At 35.6% G+C, this 17,936-nt stretch overlaps 1 protein-coding gene across 4 annotated transcripts in view; it reads left to right on the forward strand.

Annotated features, from left to right (window-relative positions):
• The window catches only part of crm (cramped chromatin regulator), a 228,781-nt gene that overhangs the window by 45,697 nt on the left and 165,148 nt on the right, over nucleotides 1-17,936 (forward strand). For all 4 annotated transcript variants that reach the window (XM_090388247.1, XM_090388238.1, XM_090388265.1 and 1 more), the window contains exon 4: nucleotides 6,234-6,387. In XM_090388247.1, the coding sequence (XP_090244373.1) occupies nucleotides 6,234-6,387 (154 nt within the window). The remainder of the gene's footprint in view (nucleotides 1-6,233; nucleotides 6,388-17,936) is intronic.

A 17,936-nucleotide genomic window follows, 5' to 3' on the forward strand; every position in this document is an offset into this window, starting at 1 on the left:
AGGTGATACTTGTGCATATGTCTGTGCTGACATTCCTTGTCAGAGACTTTTGCATCCTCTCCCCATTGTGTTACATTCATCTATTACCTGTATTGTTCTCCCAACTCTTTTTAGCATTAGCATTAGTAGAGGCATTTGATGCAAGAAAGCAAGCTTATGCAGCATCAGCCAAAAAAAAAAAAAAAAAAAAACCCCACTTCCACTTCACCCCTCTGTTCGTTCAAAATACCTGTCCAGCTGAGCCTTAAACTTATTTAGGCTATCAACCTCCACCACAAGGGATGGAAGTCTGTTCCACCAACCAACCACCCGCTGGCTAAAGGCAAATTTCCGCACGTCTATCCTACATCTGTCTTTCCTCAATTTGAATTTATGCCCTCTCAGGTGATTTTTCTGAGCTAGAGGAAGAATCCCATCAGCATTGAGCATGCTTAAACCATTCAAGGCTTTATACACCTCTTCTAATCACTCTGAACATTTTGACCTTTCTAATAATTTTCCATAGTGAATTTAATGTTCGCAATGTCAGATGGTTTTAGTTTTCTAGTTATACAGACCCAGGTGGTGAGATGCTGATGTTTTTCCAGTTACTAATAATCCCACATAGTTTGTTCATTTATCTACCAAAATATCAGGTAATCCTAACCACATACACCCATGATCTTTTTATCACCAATAACTCTTTAAAGTATATGACCTGTGAAAGAGAATGGACATGTGGCATTGGTTTCCATAGTTTAAGTGAAGAATAATATAGCAGGGCCAGTGGAGGCAGTAACTAAGGTAATTTAATAAGTTAACACTTCACCCACTACTTCCCAAGAATTAATTTTAACCTATTAAATTACCTTAGTTACTGCCTCCACTGGCCCTGCTGTATTATTTTTCACTTAAATATATTAATGACCAGTGTTAATGGTTGTTTAGGCACCTCACCTCACAACTTTGTGATGCTCTCTTCTCTTGAGGACACTCTCAGCCTGAAGTCGTTTGGAATTACAAGAATGCAAAATAAGATGATCTGCATGATTTATGTTCTTCTTTTCTTTGGTTGGATTACTGTTTTGAATCTTGTCAGTGAAATTATTTTTTTAGGGATGAAATCCTTTATTTTGGTTTCCATTGTAAAACCTTGTCCTTTAAACTTAGTATTTTCCAATAAATATGCTAAGGCTGTTCAGTATTGAATGTAAGAATGTAGCAAAATACAATTGGCTTCTATTCGAATCCCTAGCTTCATTTCCTGTCTGCATTAAAGATCACACTAGTTTCAAAACAGTTTTTAATCAATCCAGATTTGATTTTGAACACGCTGAGTAGAAAACTTGCCTTTTGAACGAATGGTAGTTGAAAATTCTGATTCAATAAAGCCATTTGCAGCAACTGCTATCCATTTCTGCTTCCACATCTATTGTAGCCTGATGGTTCTGTTGCATTCTCAGCTAAAGATAAAGGCAACACTGTTAAAACACCTCCTGCTGTGCCCAGTGCACTTCACTCACTACCTCCCATGGTCTTCCAACAGCAGGATATTTAGAAGAATTTCGAACAATCTTGAAGGTAAGAAATCTTTGGGTTGGTCCTGTTATCATTTTCCCACTTGCTCTCCAAACTGTGCTCCTGTTCTGTCACCTTTTTACACTTCCTTATTCCACTGGTGCTTGGAAATTTGCTCATCTAGCTGGTTCCTAAAAAGATTGGCAAATCCCTCCTGTCCAGTTATCTCCCCATTGCAATGAAGAAATCCATCAACTGATGACTGTTAAAACTGTCTCAAAACCTTCCATCTGATCAGTGGTTGCCAAAATGGATATAATCAGTTTTGATCTACTGGTGATATATAGGCTTATGTTATTCATTTTCTCTAAGAAGGCCTCTGTAGCCGAGTGGTCAGGAGCGGAAGTGCAGTGGCACAAGGTCTTTGAGTAGACCGGGGTTCAAGCCCCTGACTGCTAAATACAGTTGATCTGCCAACCCGCACTGGACCAGCGTGGCAGATTATGGTCCATTTCCCTCAGCATGAATTGTTGAGGAGGCTTTCATCTTCAGTGGGTTGATAATGGCTGCAGTTTACTTTTTTTTACTTTTACTTTTATTCATCTTTGGACAAATTCAATGGAAAAGTTGGGTGAAACTGAAGCAGATACTCTTGGCACATCCGAGGTTTTTGATCCTGTTTGGCATCAAGATCTACTAAATAAGCACCCATCTTTTGGTTGTCAACTTTTTTGCAATTGGATATCCAGTTTTCTATATAACTGCTCACTGTGGGTGATTCTAGATGGTCTTGTAACTTCTGCAACGGTGTTCCCCAAAGTTCAGATGTTTCTCTTACTCTTTTCATCCTACCTTAATGACATTCTTCCATTGATTGGAAACCTTATTCATAGTTTTGCTGATGATGACACACTACAATCCACTTTCTAGTTTGAGAAAACGTGCCCTATGTGAACAGAGTCAACTTCTCAAATAGCTCCAATTCCTTAAATGCTAATCTCCAGTTAATTCTACTATAGAGAAAAAAAAACTTAATTATCTCCAGTCCTTCTAAACTGAGTCCTTATTTTTCATAAAAAGTCTACCGCTGCTATTCTTATCTTCATTGACACTCAGATTTTTAGATGATCAAGTATCTCTGTTGTGGATTACCCTGACTTATAATCTTTCTCTCTTAGCATAATCACATAAAAAAACTGGGTTTTCATTTTTGCTTTCCTTTGTTCTTATCTCTTCACTCTGTACAAATGTCAAATCCATCCTACCACGAAATATTTTTCTTACATCTGAGATGGTGCACCTAAAACCTCTTTCAAGCTTCTAGACTACATTCAAAGGAGGGCAGTCAGAATAAATTAATGACTAGCCATTCCAAACATTACAAGCCATTTTCCCTTCATCATTCATTCCTCCCATTTTCTGGAACAACTTTCTATTACATGTATTTCCTGAAAATTATAGTTGACAGATTCAGGTCCAATGCCAACAAGTATCTTCTGTGTTCTTGGTTTTGAACTTCTGCATGGTACTAAGTACTGTAGATTCTAATATCTTTCATTTTTTTGATTTTCATTAAATGAAAAACCAAAAAAATTGCATAGCATGTCCCACTGTCTCTCGCTCTGCAAGATATATTGCAGAGCGAGACTTAACAGATTTGATAGTGATTCCCCAAGTTAGAATCAAAACATTGTCATACTGTATAGTGGTTAAGTGTGTGTGGCTAATTTCACTTACATTACAGTTTTAAATAACTAAGTTGTATGGCATGGTTTAATATCCAATAAACTAATAATTTTAACTCACAACTTATGTGGAATTAAGTGTAATTTATATTTATGTATGGAATTGCAGGTATTCCTAAAAGATTACACAACATTGCATTAGATCAGAGATATCAAACCTGCAGGTCATATGCAGCCCTCTAGTATTTGTTGTGTGGTCTCTCCAAATGTTATCAATTTTCACAGGTTAGCAGGGTTAAACCTATATGAAAATGGTGACACTTAATGGAAATACAGTAATATAAAATTCCTAACCTATACCAACCATCATAAGTAGTCATGAGATAGTATATTTTTGTGCAAGGAGAAAATATTTTAAAAAAATTAAATATTTTATATATTTATCTCAATAATATTACTGCTGTGTTGTGTGGATCACCCAAGAACCATTTGTGCAGCCCACTAGCTTCCTGAGAGTGCTTTTCTGGCACACATGCACTTTCAAGTTTGAGCAGCCTCTGCATTACATGATATTGAACTAAAAGTCACACCAAGTTAACTGATGTCAGTTATGATCTGTTTGAAGTTTCTTTAATTACATGTTTCTTTTGCCCTCTGTTGTGAGACAGCTTTTTATTATCCATTTTGGAGAGGTCTGAGTTAAAATTCTACAAGATTATAGATACTCTTTAAAGGCTTCTTCAGTCGGCCTGTAATAGGGTCCCACCATGAGCCATTCCAAGTTTCTCATCCGGGATAACATGCAGATTTTTTTGGGAACATATACTTGTACAGAAACAATGTATGATAAACTATATGAATTGGCTTGTCATATTTATAGTGGTGCATTATGACTGAAGTAGTTGATGTGCCAAAACTCAAAAACACCCATCATCTTCTGTTCTTTTAATTTTTAAAATGTTTTCTATGTATCAGCTTTTCAATATATTCCTCTTTCATGCTGTTAAATTCATTCTTTTCAACAGAATTTGCAAGTGTAGTAATTTTCTAAACCTCTTCCTGAATTCTGGAGAGGCCTAGTTGTTACATTATAAGAGGAATGGAGGATCTACTTAATTAAGCAGATCCTGTTAATCAGAAATTTGAATTGAATCAAGCACAACAAACAAATCATTGTACACCAGGTCTAATTGTCCTTTTTTTTTTTTCCTTATTGAAAACATCAAAGAAATGTCACATTATCAAAAAATGTGCTTATGCAAATTCCAGTTTGGAGCATAGGCCTGAACATTGCATATAGTCAATTTAATAAGGTATATACTGTATTTCATATGAATATAAGCTCTTAGAATGTTTCCTAATAGCCTTATAAGTATCTGTTTTGTATATTTTGTTAAATATTTTTGTATAGTGCATCATGAAAATACGATGTACATTTTCTTCTAACCCACATTTGGAGATAATGTGCACTTATTGTATAATTATGACCTGTATTTACACCTACAAAACTTACTTTTAAAAAATGTTCATAGTATACTCAAAAATAGTTTATGAAAATTTTCAAATTTCATAAACTTGTAAATAGCTTACAGTGGGTTAGGACTATTATTGTAAAAGCCTAGGATAGGAATTAAGTTCAGTTATCCAGTATGGATGGCCAGTGCTCAAAACAGAAGGAACTGGAAAGTTGCTGGAGAGGCCTTCATCCTGCAGTGGATTGAAAATGGCTGATGATGATGATGATGATCCAGTAACTTCTGTGGTGGTTAATTAAAGAAAAATTGTTTGATTTCAGTGATTTTTAGGTGATTTTAGATGCTTTCGATACTCTAAAACTATTTTGTAAGGTTTTGTGACATCTATGGATATCTTGATTTGAAGGTTGCCATGCAACCATGTTAGTGTGCATCTGTGCATAGTTTGGGGAAAGGGGATTTTGACTGGTTGCACGAGACTATAAATAGCCTTAAACAGTTAAATGCTGATATCATGGCCATTGTTGAATATTCTTTGAAAATATATTTATTTATTGTTATTTTTTGTTGTTGGTTGTAGTGCCATGTGGGCCCTAAATATTAAATGTGTTCATGTTATTGGTTATTTAAAAAAAAACAAAAAAACTTTAAACTGTTCCTTACATTACCAATATAAGGAAGGAAATACATAGATGGTTTATTATCTTTTTTATTTATTTTATTTTTAATTTTTTTTGGTTGGTGCAGCAAATACCTGAGGTTTCCTTGCACTTTATTGATTAATACTAAACAGATAGTATTTTACAATAAAATAGGTTAACTTTAAGGTACTCAGGAACCCTACAAGCTATAGCTACTATTTTTGGTGCAAAATAACTGAAAAATAAATTGAAACATTAAATGGTTTTCATATTCCATAAAGTTAGCATTGTTGCTGATCAAGTGCATCCATTGTCTCCAGTTCTCCATTAACGTCATTTTCCATCAGGATGATGCACTGTATCATAAATGGGCAGAATGTGGAATATTAGCAAAACTTCACCTGCATTCCTATTCCAAATCTCAACCCATTTAAGGATCTCTAGGATGAATCTGTTAACTCATATACTAGGAGTTGCAGATCCATACCTGGTATGAATCTGTCATAATCCAAAGCAGACATCACGATAAGACACACCTCATGTAGTGTTCAATAATTGCATTAAGTCCATATTATGGTAGATTATCTACCATAACATGGACTGTTATGGACTTATCCAGATCCATGAAAGTCTAGCATTTTTTTTTTATTTTTTTATGGAAGCCCCAAACACGAAAGGTATCAAAACCTATAGTACTTAGTACCGTGCATGGGTTGAAAGAGAAGTATGGGGGAAGGGATGCCGGAAACTTTGCTCTAGAGACTAAACATGGGTTTCACCACTTCAAGCCTCCAATAAGCAAAGTGGTAGTATTGCACCGGTCGATGAGAGTCATCTACCATATTAGAATTAAAATAATTTTTTTAAAAATACCTTTTTTAATTTAAGAATAATTTAAGAATATTTAAGAATAATCGTGTAATATTTCATTTCAGTATGGTAAAGATTTTGAAAGCATCCAATCATATATTGCCCAAAGAAGCAAGAAAAAAGGAATTCCACCAAATATGATCAAAAACAAAAATCAAGTCCGTCACTTTTATTATAGAACATGGCATAAGATTGCAAAGTATTTAAATATTGAAGAGGGTAAGTAAATTCAAATATTTTAATTTTTTTTTTTTTTTTTGATAAAGAAGGGATTGTTATTCTGAGGAATACCAAAACGGTAAAAAGAATTTACTTTGTTTTTAAAGGGATTAAAAATTAAATTCTTTCAGTCTCTTAGCTTGTATAAAATAAACAAGAGTTAGCTGACAATTTTATTCAGGCTCTCCTCGTTTTTTTGCACTCTGATACAATCCCAAGGTGGCCAGAAGAATTTACATCTCTGTTGAAAATGTTTTAAAACAACTTATATAAGCACTGTAGTTGATATTTTTTTTGTGGTAGTGCAGACTAGTGGTAAGGTATACTTCTCTATGACCACAGCCAACCCTTTTGAATACTGTGGGTAGTATCCTGTTGTTGATTAAAATTGATACTGAGTAGATTAATTATTTAAGAGATGTTTTCTATCAACATGTTGGTGCTTGTGTCATTAGTTAGATTGCCCCCACCATCTCTCTCTCTCTCTCTCTCTCTCTCTCTCTCTCTCTCTCACACACACACACACACACACACACACACACACACACACACACACACACACACACACACACACACACACACAGAGCTATGTAGAGATACCTTTTTTTTTTTCACTCAATTTCATGGTTGTATCATAATTGGTTACATAGTATTTTATATCTTTTTTGCAAAAATTCAGTTTTTCTCCATCTTTTTTCAAAAAATAGTAAAACATCAAAATTGGAAAATTTTAAGAATTCTGCATATTTTTGCTTATATTCATTAACAAGAAAGTGGCCATAAGGTGTGCTAGTTTACATTATAAAATATGAATGTAGCATCATAGCCTTGTTCTCCGTAATATACAAATATTTCATCGTACTTCTGTGGTACAAAGCTGATTAACAATATTTCGGTAAGATCTCCAAAAATAGTGTGTAAAATTTCAGAAGACACACACACACACACACACACAAGGCAAACATGTTGTAGTAACATGTTTGCCTTGTTTACTGTATGTAAACAATATCATATGGTGGGAAACTTGATGTATTCAGACATTTGCTACTAAATAAGCATAAGGGTATTGTACAGTTCATAGACAGAAATACAAAAATGGATGTGGCATTTCATTGTGACCATGATGTCATAAAATGTTTATTTGCAATTTGTCATAATTTAACATAACATAATTTTTCTTTGAGTTGTGCTGATTGCACAGATATGTCATTCAGAAATATGTTTCTCAATAGTGAAATAGCAAAAAAAAAAAAAAAAAAACCTGATGTAGAAGAAGAAAAAAAAAAGCATTTTAATGAAATTACATGGACAGTGGAAAGAAGAGGTAGTGATCGCTCTTAGAAATGGGGCAATTTCGATTGCCATAGATGGCAGTAATCAAAATGATTCCAAGCTACATCCCATTGTTGGTGTCTTTTTGTAATAATAATTATAGTACTTCCAGAACACACAGCAGCACTCCACCTGGTCATAAGGAATATAGACAAGCGGTATACCCCACTCAACCTAAGCGAGGAGTCCCCCTCCCAATCAGAGGGCACAAACAAAGCTAGAAAGATGGGCAAAGAAGACACTCCATGGCAGACACTATAATGATCTCCATCAAGATCACATAGATAAAATTGCTTCCAATGCAAGGCTCACGAGCGGGGCAGTCTTCCCCCGAGACTGAAGGATTTATGCTCGCCATCCAAGACCAGAAACTATAGAAAATACATCTCCAAGGAGCCCGGAGTGTTCGATGACACAAGTCGACGATGCCACCTGACCTCAGAAACGATCCAACACATCACCGCGGGATGCAAGGTGATCACCCAGACTGGGTACACTCATAGTCACAATCAGGTAGCCAGGATAATACATTAAAAGCTAGCAAGGAAATACACCAGTTAATCAAAGAAAGTGTACCATACTACAAGTACTAACCCCAGGCAGTACTAGAGACCACAACCCACAAGCTGTACTGGGACCACACCATAATAACGGATAAGACAATCCCACACAGCAGACCAGACATAACCCTTGTGGACAAGAAGGAAAAGGCTACCTATCTGATTGCCATAGCAGTACACTGACAACCTGCAGGAAAAAAACCCATGGGGAAAAAATCAGAAAGTTCACAAACCTAAGACAGGAAATCAAAGAAATGTGGCATATGCAACAAGTAATGACCATCGTGTTAACTACCGGTATGGTGCCAAAGACCCTACATAATGGCCTAGCAGCATTAGGTCTCCCAGCGAACACCTACAAGGAACTCCAGAAAGTCACAATCCTGAACATCTGTAGGATAGTGAGAGAGTTCATCGACCGACACTAACACCAGACATAACAAAAACCACCCTGTGTATTTGGTAGCAATACCTATTGCAAGGTGGAACTCCCATCAGGGAGAAATAATGTAAGAGCAATAATAATAATAATTGACAGATTAAAAGTACCTTTTCTCTCAGTGTCAGTGTTAAAGATGACTCTAAAATATGATAGCATTGAGCATCTTCTTCTGAACAGCCTGAGAAAGCATGTGGGATTCCTTATATATACAGTCGAAGTTGGTTATAACGAGCACAGAAATAACGAGATCATGGCTGTAATGAGCAAAAAGCCAAAATGATTTTAATTTATGTGTATTCCCATAAAATTGCTCACTGTTATAATGAGTGTACTACATGGATATACCATACAAATTTTGGTAACTATGCAAACATTCTTAATTGCTTGGGTAGTCAAAAAAACCCAATTCTTGGAACATACAAAAATGAAAAGGGCAACAGCTTTTATGACCATCCGCATTGGATTAGTAGCTGATTTATGACCTTGTCCTTTCGGACTATACAATAGTGCATTGGCATTTGGCTTGTCACATTACTCTATATACAGATTGTCTTGTATTCGCTGAACCATAAATTTATTTCGTGACTTCTAAGAATTTTGTATGCATTTCGGGGCTTCTAAGAACTTTGTATGCATTTCAGGACTTCTAAGAACTTTCAATTTTAAAGTAAAATCAGTTGGAAATGAACTCTTCTTTCAGAAACATGTCTACTAACGAAAGAAAGTGTCTCTCGATTTGCAAAAAAGTCAAAATTATTCTTGAGTTAGAACGTGGTGCAAAAAATGCTGTGAAGGGTGTAAAAAGTTTTCTTTATCCTTTCAACAGTATCGAAATTGTGGAAGAATAAACATGTTTACATATCGGCACCGGAAAAGAACATAACTGGAAAAAATAATTTAGAAAGTGCGAGGGTGCAAAAATTTAGAAAGTATAATGAATCTAGCATTCACAAAGAACTAGATTTTCAGTAGATGTCCGATCTTGAAGGCTCAAATGGAAAAATTTGCAAAGCAATTTGGACGGGACGGTTTTGTATATAACAGCGGTTGGCTGGATTGATTTAAAAACCAAATACAAGCATTTTAATACAAATAATATGTAGGTATATACTAATACTAATATTATTTTTTTATAATAATAATATACTGTTATTATTTTATTCTCTCTAATATTTCTTTTGTTTTTTGAATCTGTATTTTTATCAAGTTATTGAGAATTAAAAAAAAAATAGGAGGTAGATTTAACTCATCACTGATATAGTGAGTAATGGTTATAATGCGGAAATTTTGTCAGTCCTTTGATGCTCATTATAACCAAGTTCAACTGTATATTTATTATTATTATTATTGATATATGTAAAAAACCAGCTGTTTGGCACTTAGTGTTGATAATGCACTTGTTAAGGTAGACCTAAAACTTAGGGCAGCTTAGAAGATTGAGCACTTGGTGGTAATAGGCTGTCCTTATCATCTTAAGATGAAAGAAAGTGAAAGATGATAAAGCAAGATAACGAATATTTGGTGGAAATTTTCTACTTTATAGAGGGAAGTGTTAAAAGGAAAGATAGACTCAACTGATGCAGGCCACTGAAGTAAAGACTTTGAAGTATATGGCTGTCTTCAGTGAAATATATAAATAGATTGGTAGAATGGTGGCAACCTTTGACAAGTGAAAGGTTGCCACAAAGAAAAGGTTAGCTTTGAGAAAAACCATATGAGCAATTTTCAGAGTTAACAAATTGGAGAGTACAACAAGCAATTGCTAGTGAGTGCCACTGACTCATGAATTGCATTACAGTAAATATTCTGTGTTACCTGCAGTAGCATTAGCTTTACTGATACTTTCCTTGTGGATAGATCTCCTGTTGTAAGAATTAAATGGTGCGAATTGTCATTGTTTGCCATAACTTTTTTTGTTACCAGTAAACTATTATTGTTCAAAACATTGCTCTTTGTATGGCTTTCTCTTGATTGGTCACTGAAACTGATCTTCTCTACTGAAGGCCTTACTCATTTGAAAAGATCTGTAATTAAACCCAAAATTGTGGGATTTGATTCTAGGCAAGGGACTTATTGAGTCCTCATAGCTAAAAGAACTCCATTCTGTAAAAAAGGTGATTTTAACATTGATGTTTCAAAGATAGTTAACACACCTTCTTCAAAGTAACTGTGGTGTGATGTGTTAGAGTTGTAAAGTTCTATGTAATAATGGGCTAGCTATGATGTAATATGGTCAGTTGACACTTTTTTTTTTTTTAAATTACTTCAATGCATAAATATTTGACTAGAAATAACACAGAGTTAAAAAGAGAGTGAAGATGAAACAAGATGATACTATTTGTATTAAAAAAAGAATTTAACATTGAGTAATGACAACAAGTTAGGTAATGTAGAGTCTGTTACATTTCAGGGTTAAGTGGTAATAAATCATGATTTATAACCAAAAAAAAAAAAAAAAAAAGCAATAACTTTTGTGCACAAAGCAAAGACATTTTTTTTCTGTGCTCCTGTCCTATGCCCATTCATTTCTTCAATAAATGCTCCGGAATACATATCTTCAGTCACAATATGCACTATTTTGATAGCCAGTGTGATGTGTATGTAAAAAAAGAAATAAAGATTGCTGGATTTTTACTGGTCCAGTTTTAATAAAATTTGGGAAGGCTCAGCAAATTGCTCTAAAAGAGCCAAATTTAAAATCTTTTTTTGATGAAAATCCATCTACTGAGAGTTTAGTTATTGTATGATGATGGACAGACACGGTGAAGGCAGTAGGCACTTTACACAAGTATGCTAATGTACCAAAAAATGGATGAGGTAATACCAGAGAATAATTATAGTAATAATTATTTATGTCTGTTTCTTAACCCTCTCTCATTCAAGATGAAGAATACTCGTCGGAATATTTGGATTCTGTCTGGTAATTAATCTGTTGCTTATTAGTGAATTAGTAGTGGGTACATCATTGTAAATGCATCCCATACTCCTCAAAGTTAGTGTTTATCACAGCCAGCCTTTTTCCTTCTTTCAGTCTTCCAGCTTCAAACAGCATTGCCAGGTAATTTGGATATACAGGGTGTCCATAAATTATTGACCACTTATTATATAACAGGAATTACAAGAGATATCGCCGACCGGGCTAGCCGGGTGGGTAAAGTGCCTGCCTGGTAACCCAAAGGTCGCGGGTTCGAATCCCGCCTCGGGCTTGGATCAAAGTATTGCAAAAACCTTGGGAGGTGCATTATGGCCGCAGAAGCCTATGCGCCAACAACTACCAAAAAAAAAAAAAAAACCCCAAGAGATATCAGCAAACAGTTTTTTTCAATGGAAAGTCTAATGGGTGTCCAAACAGTGTACAATTTCACACCAATGTTTTTTAGTATTTGAGGTGTTATGGAAGCAGTTGCATCAATGATTTGTTCACGTAGTTCATTCAGCTTTCATTATGTATATGATACACCCAGTCCTTCACATAACCGGCGCATTATAGCCTTAGATGCTAATGTGCCATAAAACTCTAAAACAAACAAACAAACAAACAAAACCTTCACATAACCACAGAAAAAAGCCCAGTGATGTTATATGTTTGGTTGATGTTTTGCCGTCTGCAGAATTACAAAATGCTCTAGTGTGTCTAAGTAATTGTTACTATTTACAGTAGCCCCATGAAAGACACAGCACACATTCAATTTTGAGGAATCTGTTCATGTTCACTAAAGACATGAGTGGTTTCACTCCCCCCAGATCCTGCAGTTGACTGCTCTGGACTTGTAGTGGACTCATCACTAAAGACAAACTCTGTTCGAGAAGTTGTCATCACTTTCAGTTCTATTGCACATCCACACCAAATGTTCTCCAATATAGTGGATCATCTGGTTTCAATGCTTGCACAAGCTGGATTTTGTATGCTTCAGATGGTGTCAGAGAATCTTGTCAATGGTTGATCGGCACATTTCTAGTTCTCTGCTAGCATGATGGATAAATCTATCCTTAGGCTGCATATAAAACTTTCACTAACACACTCAACATTCTCGATGCTTACTGCAGCCACTGCAGTTCCCTTAAATTGTTCTACTCATTGCTTAATGGACTTGCCTGAAGGTACTTCACCTCCATATTCCTGGTAGTACTGTCTTTGTTCTGTAAATACAAATTTAACCTCAGCAGACCATAATACATACATTGCTTTCTGTTGCCATTGCCATTTTAGTGGTTATTGTGAGGTGCAGCTGTTATCAACACTTTTATCATATCCATTTAAAGGTCAACAAATCCTAAATACAATTTATTGTTATGTTCCAAGCCATTTTTTATAATTTATCTGTGTGAATATTCGATTTTGCCCTTTTCCATCACATCGTCAAATATTCAATAGCCATTTTCAATCTACTGCAGGATGAAGCCCTCTCCAGCAACTTTCCAGTTCTTTCTGTTTTGTGCAATGGCCATCCATGTACTGCCCACAAAGTACATGGATGGCCTTGAAGGTCATTTGTCCATCTCTGTTGTTGTCTTTCAGGTTTTCTTCTAGCTCCTCTTGGGTACCATTCTGTTATTTTCTTAGTCCATCTGTCATCATGTTTTCGAGCTATGTGTCCTACCCAAGTCCATTTCAGTTCTCTAGTTTTGATAGGAATGTCCTTGACTTAAGTTTGCTGCCTAATCCATGCGTTTCTCTTCTTATACAACAGTCTGATTCCTAATATAATTCATTCCGTTCTTCACTGTGTAGTTCTCAGCTTATCTTCCATTCTTTTGGTGAGTCCCAAAGTTTCACTTCCATAAGTCATAGTGGGTATACGTTGGTTCATTATTTTATGTTTCAGACAAATTGGGACATTCTTACTCGGTATGTAACTATATTTCCTGAATGCTATCCATCCGAAATTTATTCTTCTTTTAATTCCAGCCATTTATCATTATTACAGCTGCTGACTTGTCCCAGATAAGTATATGATTCCACCTTTTCAATTACTGCTCCTTCAATCATTATATCCCTTTCTGTGGCATACTTGTTCATCATTAGTTTTGTTTTAACCATATTCATATTTAGTCTGAAATCCTTGCTAACTCTGCATAACTGATTAAGATTTTCCTCTAATTCTTCTGGATCATGGCTTATGATCACAATGTCATCTGTAAATTGTAAATGGTTTAGGTACTCTCCATTTACATTGACTTCTTTCTGCAACCAGTCTAATCTACTGAAAGCTTCTTCAAGGGCAGCAGTAAACAACTTCGGAGATATTGTGTTTCCTTGTTTAACTCCTCAGTTTTAAATTTACTACTGTCTGTCTAGTCTGATAAAGGAGATAGCATTCTCATATATTTTCTTCAAAATCATAATGTATGGGATGTCTGTGCCTTGTCTTTCCAGCACTCAAAACTTTGCTGTTTGGAGTCAAACGCATTTTCATAATCCATAAATGCTAGGCATAATGGTGTTTTTTATTCTTTTGCTTTCTCTATTAGCTGTGATATTACGTGAAGGTGATCCATAGTTGAGAATCCTGTTCTAAAGCCAACCTGCACTGTCAGTTGATTCCCAGATGACCTTTGCAAACAACTTGTAGATGTGGGATAACAAACTAATTGGCCTATAATTTCCAATTTCTGATTTATCTTCTTTCTTATGCAGCAAAATTATGATTGCATTATTCCACTCTTTTAGGCGTCACACCTTTCCTAATGTAGTTTGTGAAGGGTCTTGCCAGTTTCTGTGCCATGTCTTTTCCTCTTAATTTTAACAACTATACAGTAACTTCATCTTCACCTGGGGCTTCTTGATTCTTCATTTTCTTCAATGCACGTTCTTCCTTGTAAGGAAGGATATTGGGTATGTCATATGTGTTGCTAATTTGTGATCCATCTTCTCCACTGCTGGCATCATTTCCTTGCTCCTTACATAATACTTTATAGTAGTCTTCTGCAATTTGTATTATGCCTTCTCTGCTATTTATAAGTACACTATTCTTCAGATTCAGTATCATTTGCCTTTCTATATTACTGCTCGTGACTGCTGATTTAAGTCCTTTGTTTTCCCTTAATGCTTGTTCTACTTTTCTTGTGTTAAATCTTCTTATGTCCACTTTCTAATAGCTTTGCATAAATTAGTATACTCAATTTTGTTTTTGTCAGTGTTTATCTTGCTCTTCATTGTTATCTTCAATTCATCATGACAAGTGTTTCTTACTAATTGTTTCTTATTTGAATTTCTTTTTAGGTGTCTTGGGCTTTAACACTTTCAGAAAGTTGTTGTTTTCCTCATCGATATCTTGGTCCTGAAAGGTCTACAGAAGATCAAACTTATTTTTAAGTTTCAGTACATACTTCTTTTTCTCCTCTTCTGTTATCTCAAAGACCTTTGTATTATTTACTCAAGTCAGTTTTTTTCCTTTATTTTCTTACATCTATGTTGAGTGTGCATCTTACCACTCTGTGATCACTTCCAACATTTACCTTGTTCAGGACTGTTACATGTTCACAAGATATGGACGTTTATTATGAAAACTCCAGTCAGCTCTTGATCTGGTCCCAAAAAAGGATGTTTTGATACTCACGGGTGATTTTAATGCAAAAGTAGGCAAGATAGTTTCTTCTAGTCTGGAATGGCTTAGGTTTGGTCTTAGCACTAGAATTGAGTGGGGTGAAAGTTTAATTGAATTTTGTCATCTGAACAGTCTTGTCATATGTAACACCTGCTTTCAGCAACACCTGAGAAGGCTCTACACATGGAAATCTCCTGATCATAAAATAAGGAATCAGATTGATTATATCTTTATGCAGCAAAGGTGGCATTCCAGTGTAATCACAGCAGAAACACTTCTGGGAGCAGATTGTGGCAGTGATCAAGGGGCCAGATATTGCTGAGCCAGAATTCATCATCAGCTACTCCACATTGTTCTCAAGCTGAAACTGAAAAAGATCATGAATAAGGTTTTCCTAGATGATTGGATATAGAAAATATTCCAAATGATTATATGCTTGAAACAGGCAATCGTTTTCAAGCTCTATTAGAACTAGATGACGATATGCTGCCTGAGGAAATGTGGGAAAATACAAAAAGCATTATTAAGGATTCAGCAAATAGACACATTAGAGAAAGGTCAAAGATCACGAAGCTTGGATTACAGAAGCCACTTTTAAACTTATTGAACAGAGAAGAACTGCAAAAGCCCAGGGTGTACAAGGAAACAAAGAGTATCAGGAACTAAGCAAAGTCATCAAGTGCTGTTTAAGCCAGGACAAACAGGATTATATCAATCGAAAGTGTAAAGAAATCGAATACCACAACAAACAAAACAACACTAAAAAGATTTAAAAAGTCCTTAAGACAAAAGTTCTGACCAAAACTTAATATAATTAAGCACTTCAAAGGGGAAATTTTAACAGAGGAGAACACAAAGGAAGGTGGAAAGAATACTGTGAGCAGCTCTTCCAAGCACCTACTGGCACTAATGATCTGCCACCCCCCTTTTCAAGAGTGTGATCACGAACCATTTCCACTGAAGGAAGAAGTCAAAAAAGCCATCAGAGAACTAACTTGTGGCAAGTCACCTGGAATTGATGAAATCCCAGTGGAATTGATTAAAGCTACAGGTGTGAAGGGTGCTGAGTTTTTTCATAAAATGATTGTAAAAATTTGGGAAACAGGACGGTGGCCATCAGATTGGAAGAAATCAATTTTCATCCCCTTATCAAGAAAAGGAGATCTGAAAATTTGCTCAAGGACTATTAGCTTAATTTCTCACACTAGCAAGCTTCTTCTTAAAATCATATTGAAGAGAATCTCAAGAAAACTTGAAGAAAAATGCCAGAAGAGCAAGCAGGTTTCAGAAGGGGTAGAGGAACCAGAAATCAGATCTTAAACCTACGACTGATTATTGAAAAATGCAAAGAATTCAATGTTCCAGTCGTTTTGTGTTTTATAGATTATGCAAAAGCATTTGATTGTGTACAACATGAGAAACTATGAGAAACAATGACTATTATGGTTTCCCAGTCCACATAATTCAGCTGATTAAGCTATTGTACCAGGAACAGGAAGGAACTGTGAGAACGAACATGGGAAACACTGACTTTTTCACAATAGGTAACGGTGTCAGGCAGGGCTGTATTTGGTCACATCATCTTTTTAATCTTTATGCCGAAGATATCATGCATGAAGCTTTGGAAGATTTAGAGACTGACATCAAAATTGGAGGACTGAAGATAAAGAACCTTCATTATGCAGATGATACTGTGCTAATTTGTAATTCTAAGGATCATCTTAAAGAAACGCTGAGGAGAGTATGTGAAGCAAGTAAGAAAAAAGGGTTGTTTCTGAATGTGTGTAAAACTAAAATTATGATGATTGGTGATAATCTCGATTCCAGTAAAGTGAAGGTTAATTGGCAAGATATCGAAGAAGTTGATGAATTTGATTAGTTAGGGTCAAGAATAAATAAAAATAGTTACTGTTCAAACAATGTAAAGAGATGACAGGCAATTGCTAAAACATTGGTCAGTGATCTGATAAAATTATGGAGAGATCTAAAGACAAAACTGAGAATCATTGATTTGTTAATTTTTCTAGTTGCCACTTATGGATGTGAAAGATGGAAAGAGTTGGAAAGCTGAAAAGAGTTGGAAGAAAATTGAGGCATTTGAAATGTGGTGTTACAGGAGAATACTGCGTATTTCTTACTTGGATCGAAGAACAAATGAGTGGGTATTGAATAAAATTGGCAGGCCTAAAATTCTTCTTGATAGCATCAACAAAAGAAACCTCAAGTTTTTTGGTCATATAGTAAGAAGGAACTTTCTGTTGAAGAATATAATGGAAGGAAAAACTGAGGGGAAGAGGTGCAGAGGAAGACCTGCAACTAGGTGGAAGAGTGTCAGTGAACTTCTGGGCATGACACTTTGCGATGCTACTTGTATAGCAAATGGTCGATGCAGTTGGAGGAATTTGTTGGTGGCCACAACAGCTCCTCAGGGAATTATGTGACTGGAAGAAGAAGAAGAATGTCCTCCTTCTGTTCACCAATTCCAAAATTTCCTATAGTTCTGTCTGTTTTGTCTCTTTCCAGTCGTAGCATTGAATTCCATTATTCAATGCTACGACTCACTACACCATAATGATGGTGTAGTGAGTTTTCTGTTCATCTAGAAGTCTCTCAATTTCAGTGTATATTTCTTCAATCCTTTCATCATCATGGCTCGATGTTGGTGCA

This window comes from Mastigoproctus giganteus, chromosome 2 (genome assembly GCF_048544385.1).
Source record: "Mastigoproctus giganteus isolate SK-2022 chromosome 2, ASM4854438v1, whole genome shotgun sequence".
NCBI classification, from domain to species: domain Eukaryota; kingdom Metazoa; phylum Arthropoda; class Arachnida; order Uropygi; family Thelyphonidae; genus Mastigoproctus; species Mastigoproctus giganteus.